The sequence below is a fragment of the Marmota flaviventris genome, chromosome Y, assembly GCF_047511675.1.
Source record: "Marmota flaviventris isolate mMarFla1 chromosome Y, mMarFla1.hap1, whole genome shotgun sequence".
NCBI classification, from domain to species: domain Eukaryota; kingdom Metazoa; phylum Chordata; class Mammalia; order Rodentia; family Sciuridae; genus Marmota; species Marmota flaviventris.
In genome coordinates, this window is record NC_092519.1 from 16,806,988 (window position 1) to 16,811,717 (window position 4,730).

Here is a 4,730-nt window from a genome sequence, read left to right on the forward strand (position 1 = left end):
GCATACAGAGGGAATGTCTGTCATTAGCTTATCATGATTAAGTGTGTTTTCCAGTGCTTAGAATGAATCTAGAATTGTTTGCTGTGAATTAATCAACCTGGAATTGTTTGCTGTGAATTGATTATATCTATGGCAATGCCTAGCATTAAGGATTGTTGTTTTCTTGATTAAGAACCTATACAGTTCTACTGTATTGAGTAATTTGAGTGAATAGAGCATTGAAAGGGGCACAAGTGTGTGGACATTCTTTATTTCTCCCCTTGACTGCATAAGTCACAGTTTTGCCCCCTCCACACAGCCCTGTAATCCCAGGAACTTTGGAGGCTGAAGCAGAAGTGAAGCCAGATTTACAGATAGGTAGTTAGGTAAATTGGGTCTAATATTGTGTAAGATAAATAAAACAGAGGCCCTTATAGAGAATGGAGTCCTGGAAACCAGAGCAGCAATTGAAATGTTAATGTCCCCAAGGCACGAATCCATTCTAAGGAACTGTTTATCATAATCCAAAAGCCACCCCAGGCATTCCCTGCCCTGATTACTCCTCCAGCCCACCAATCTCCCACCTTTTGGACCTTCCCACCTGCATTCTATCACTGCAACATAATGAGAAACAAAGTGTGGGAAAGCGGAAAGAAGACTTTAGCTATAAAAGAGGGAAGACTTCCCCCTTACAGGGATTCCACCTCTTGGGTCCCCTTCTTCCTGCGGGGAGAAGTCTTTTCTGCTGTCCTTTAATAAACCTCTACTTTCCACTCTACACTTGCCTCAGCGTGCTTCTCTGGTGTTATACTTCAGCATTCGGGGAAGCAAGGACTCGTCACTGGTAAACAGCGGTAACAGAAGGATCACAGGTTGGAGACCAGCTTCCACACCAAGTGGGTGCAGACCTCAAAAATCAGTAAAAGTGGAGGCTGGGGATGTGGCTGATAAAGCTCCCCGAGTTTGGGTCCCCAATTAAAAGAAAAGAACTATTCTCTCCAATATTTCATTAGATGAAAAGTGACAATTAGCGGACGGTGTCCATTTGGACCAAGTGGGAAGAACGAACGTCTGGCCGAGCTGTGAGCTGGAGGGAAGGTGGGGTTTAGAAGGGAGGAGGCGCCTGCAATTTGGGGAACCTACAGCAGCCTCCGGAGGAGCTCCACTGGGAGAAGGAGGGCGCATGTGTGGCCCTGCTTCCTCCACGTTGGGAAGAGTGGGTCGGGCCACCAGTAGGGAGCAAAGGGGACACCAGGGACCTGACCCGCCCTTCCAAACCCAGGGAACCAGGGGACAGGGTCCAGGGCCACCCTCCAGCGGGCACTCTGCCACACTCAGCAGCTCACCTCAAAAACCCAAAACCCAGCTCACCCCACGACACCAAGGGACAGGGCCACGACTCCGCTGCGCTCCCCAGCTCACCCGGGCACCTGGCCCCACGGCAGGTGGTGACGCGTGCCTTCTGCCCTGGTCGCAAACTCACCATTTTTGTCTTCTGTGGTGACCCGGCGTCCTCTCGAGGAACCTCCAGGCACCCGAGACGGGGGTGGGGGGGACACAGGCAGCGCAGAGTCACCTGAGTCCCTGGAGCAGAGAACTCTTGGCTTGAAGGATGAGGAGGGGAGTCCCTGAGGAAGAAACGCTCGCGAGATTGCGGAAGCCCGCCCTTCCTCTCCCTCTGCGCACTGATTGGACAGTTCCCCCAGCATCCGGGATGGACGGCCTCCAGGCCCGCCTCTGCATCGTGATTGACAGCCAGCGTCATCCAATCACTGGCTGAAGTTGGGTAGAGTGACAGATGCTTGGCCCCAGCCCTTTTCAGGCGGAGCTTTTCAGCTGTGCTGGGAACTAATCCAGGTGGGAAGCCTTGACTTAGCCTCTGGTGCAGAGGTGACACCTGGCGCTGAGCTAGGCTTCAGCCATAGAGTGCTTTCTGAGCATGGCGAGGCCCTGGGTTTAACCTCAACACAAAAACAAAGCAAAGCTTCTCAGGGAGGGTGAGGCTGGAGGAGCCCAAGGTCAGGTCAGTGTCTGCAAACAATGAGACCCTCTCTTTTTATTTTATTTTTTTTAAGTTGTAGATAATACAATCTTTATTTATTTCTTTTTATGTGGTGCTAAGGATCGAACCCAGTGTCTCATGTGTGTGAGGCAGGCATTCTACCACTGAGGTACAACCCCAGCCCCGAGAGACCCTCTCTTAAAATAAAATGAAAAGGGTGGGGATGTAGCTCAGTGGTCCAGGTCAAGCCCCACTGGGTTTATTTATATATATATATATATATATATATATATATATATATATATATATATATATATATATATATATATCTATCTATCTCAGGCAAATTAGAAAGACACGGTCTCCATATTTTTGAAACACTCTTTAAAGATATCATATATATCCCACATATATATGATATCTACTAATGAAAACAATTTGAAAAATATTTTAGTATTTCTCATTACCTCCTGGCCTCCGATCTTTGAGGAGGCAGCCTGAGCTATAAAAGGAAACATTTGGGGTTCAGGCTGTGGCTCAGTGTTCCATCCCCAGCAGAGAAAGGGGTGGGGTAGGGGGAGGCTGGCAACCCTCTCAAACAGCAATGTGCAGCGGAAATAAAATGGGCGCCTTGTGCTGAATGTAGATAGTCTACATTCTACAATTATCAATTCTTATGTACAGACCTGACTCTGCTGATCCCACAATTCTGCTCAGCTGTTTGCCCTAAAAGCAAAAAGAAAAGGTGTTGATTGAAAGCAGGAAAGGAATTTTGACCAGTGCAGCTACACCAGGGAGACAAGGAAACCCTCTCCTTACCCTGTGTTTAGGTGCTGACAAGGGCTGTGAGATTTTCTAGAAAGGGAAATCATTGTCATGAATGTATAGGGTCCCGTAGCTCTCAGTGATGAGCATGTGGAGATGTGGCAAGCCAGCCATGGGCTGGGTGTGAACTATGAGCTTGCTGGACTCTGCCCAGCACCTCAAGGAACCAGGGCTCTGAGTCAGGCATGAGGATGTGGGTCTCCCAAGGGTCTCTGCAGAGGTCAAGGATCAAAGGCAGGTCAAGCTGGACCACTTTTCCCCAAAGCATGGCAGACCCCCCCTCCTTGGAGGCTCAGGCACCCTCTGGCTGGAATAGCAGGGTCAGGAGTTGCTCCTGTGGAAGGACAAGGATCACAGAGAGATGACTGAGGAAAACAGCAGGACTCAGCCAGGTGTCCTCAGGAGGTGAATAGCACCAGGGGCGGTGGCCCGTGTGTGGTTGGGCATAAGCTGTTCTGTCCTCTCCAGAGCAGAGAGAAGGCAGCCTCCAATTAGATCCTGCACAGACACATTCACTACAATGAGACCTGAGAGTGTGACATCCAGAGAGCAGCTACTGCCTGAGGATCTACACCTCAGACTGGAAAAGCCACCAATCAGGATGGACCCCAGCCATGACTGACGTCTGTCTGCTCAGCCTGCTGTCCTGCTGCCCTCCAGGCACTGGCACAGCCCACCAGCTCCCAGCCCTGCCCGGCTGCTGGTCGACCTGAGTCCCTTCAGCTCTCACCTTCCTCCGTCACTATTCTCTTTTTGGAGAAACACACCTGATTTTAGAAAGATTCTTAGAGATCAAAATTCTTCTTTCATCTCACTCCAGGGACAATGGCAGCTTCTAGGAACACAAACAACAGTGAGTGTGGCGCAGGGGAGGGTGTTAGACCAGGACGCAAGAAAAGACCACTGGCTCCAATTAAATCAAATTAAAGCAAGGTTATTATTTTGACCAGCCGGGCTGCCTCTCCCACCCAACACTGACCCCAGGACCTGTCTGCACAGCAAGGCCCCCTCCTCCCCCACCATCTACCTTCCCTCCTGTCATTGTCTCCACCATCCTCACACCCGCTGGTTCCATTCTGTACTCCAGAGGCTCTGCAGTCTTCAGCAACCTGGCCCTTTTCTGGGTCTCTACTTGAGGGAGACGCCCCTGCACATGCAAGGGACTGAGTAGCTTTTCTCCCTGTTTCTCTCTTACTGCCAATTTAATCCCCAGCCAGCCTACAGGCCCTTAATGGGGACCTTTTCCTTGCCAACACCTCGTGGGACCTCTCTTTCACGTCTCTGCAGTCACTCTCTGCTCTCTGGGCTGTGCTCCTGTGCAGACACTTCATCCAGTTTCCTGAGTTTACAATCCTCTCCTTGATGCAGGGGGCCTGTTTTCAACACTTGGTTGTGAGCAGAGTGCCCCCTGCTGGCCGTCCTGTGTTATGACCGCTGGTTTTACAAGCCTCCTCTGTGGTGTTCAATCTTCAGTCCTCAGGTGCTTGTGTGTCTGGTGCACTGCTCCATGTCTGGGTCCGTGCGTTTGCTTCTGTACATTGCTTCCAAGGAAACCGGGCCTTTGTGTTTGTGTGGGCTCTGTCTCATCCAGCAACGAGGCCCACGGAACAGGGTCGAGGACAGTGTGGCTAGACAGTCAAGAATCAAGACCTCCAGACACCAAGCAGGAAGCAGGTCTGATTTTATTGCGCAGTTACCATGTGTATACACTCGGGCAGCAGCTAAGCACATTACACGCAGCCACCAATACAATTTCGGAACAACTCTAGGAGACCAAAGCAGGCCCACCAATATTCCCTCTGGCCTACTGATGATTCCAATGTGGTTCTGTTGAGCAACTGCTGGCAGAGGAGTGACTCTGAAGAGCCACAACCAATCAAGTAGCAGGCCGTGGAGCAAGTGCAGGGTCTGCAACAGGTGGTCT

At 50.5% G+C, this 4,730-nt stretch overlaps 1 protein-coding gene across 3 annotated transcripts in view; it reads right to left on the reverse strand.

The window, feature by feature from the left end:
- The window catches only part of LOC114084547 (zinc finger protein 721-like), a 31,153-nt gene extending 29,370 nt beyond the window's left edge, over positions 1 to 1,783 (reverse strand). Inside the window, exon 1 of one of the 3 annotated variants that reach the window (XM_071606944.1) lies at positions 1,463 to 1,783. In XM_071606944.1, coding sequence (XP_071463045.1) covers positions 1,463 to 1,744 — 282 coding nt within the window. In that variant the 5' untranslated portion in view covers positions 1,745 to 1,783. The remainder of the gene's footprint in view (positions 1 to 1,462) is intronic. The other 2 variants (XM_071606946.1, XM_071606945.1) reach the window with 2 other exon arrangements.
- Between the last annotated feature and the right edge of the window lie 2,947 nt (positions 1,784 to 4,730).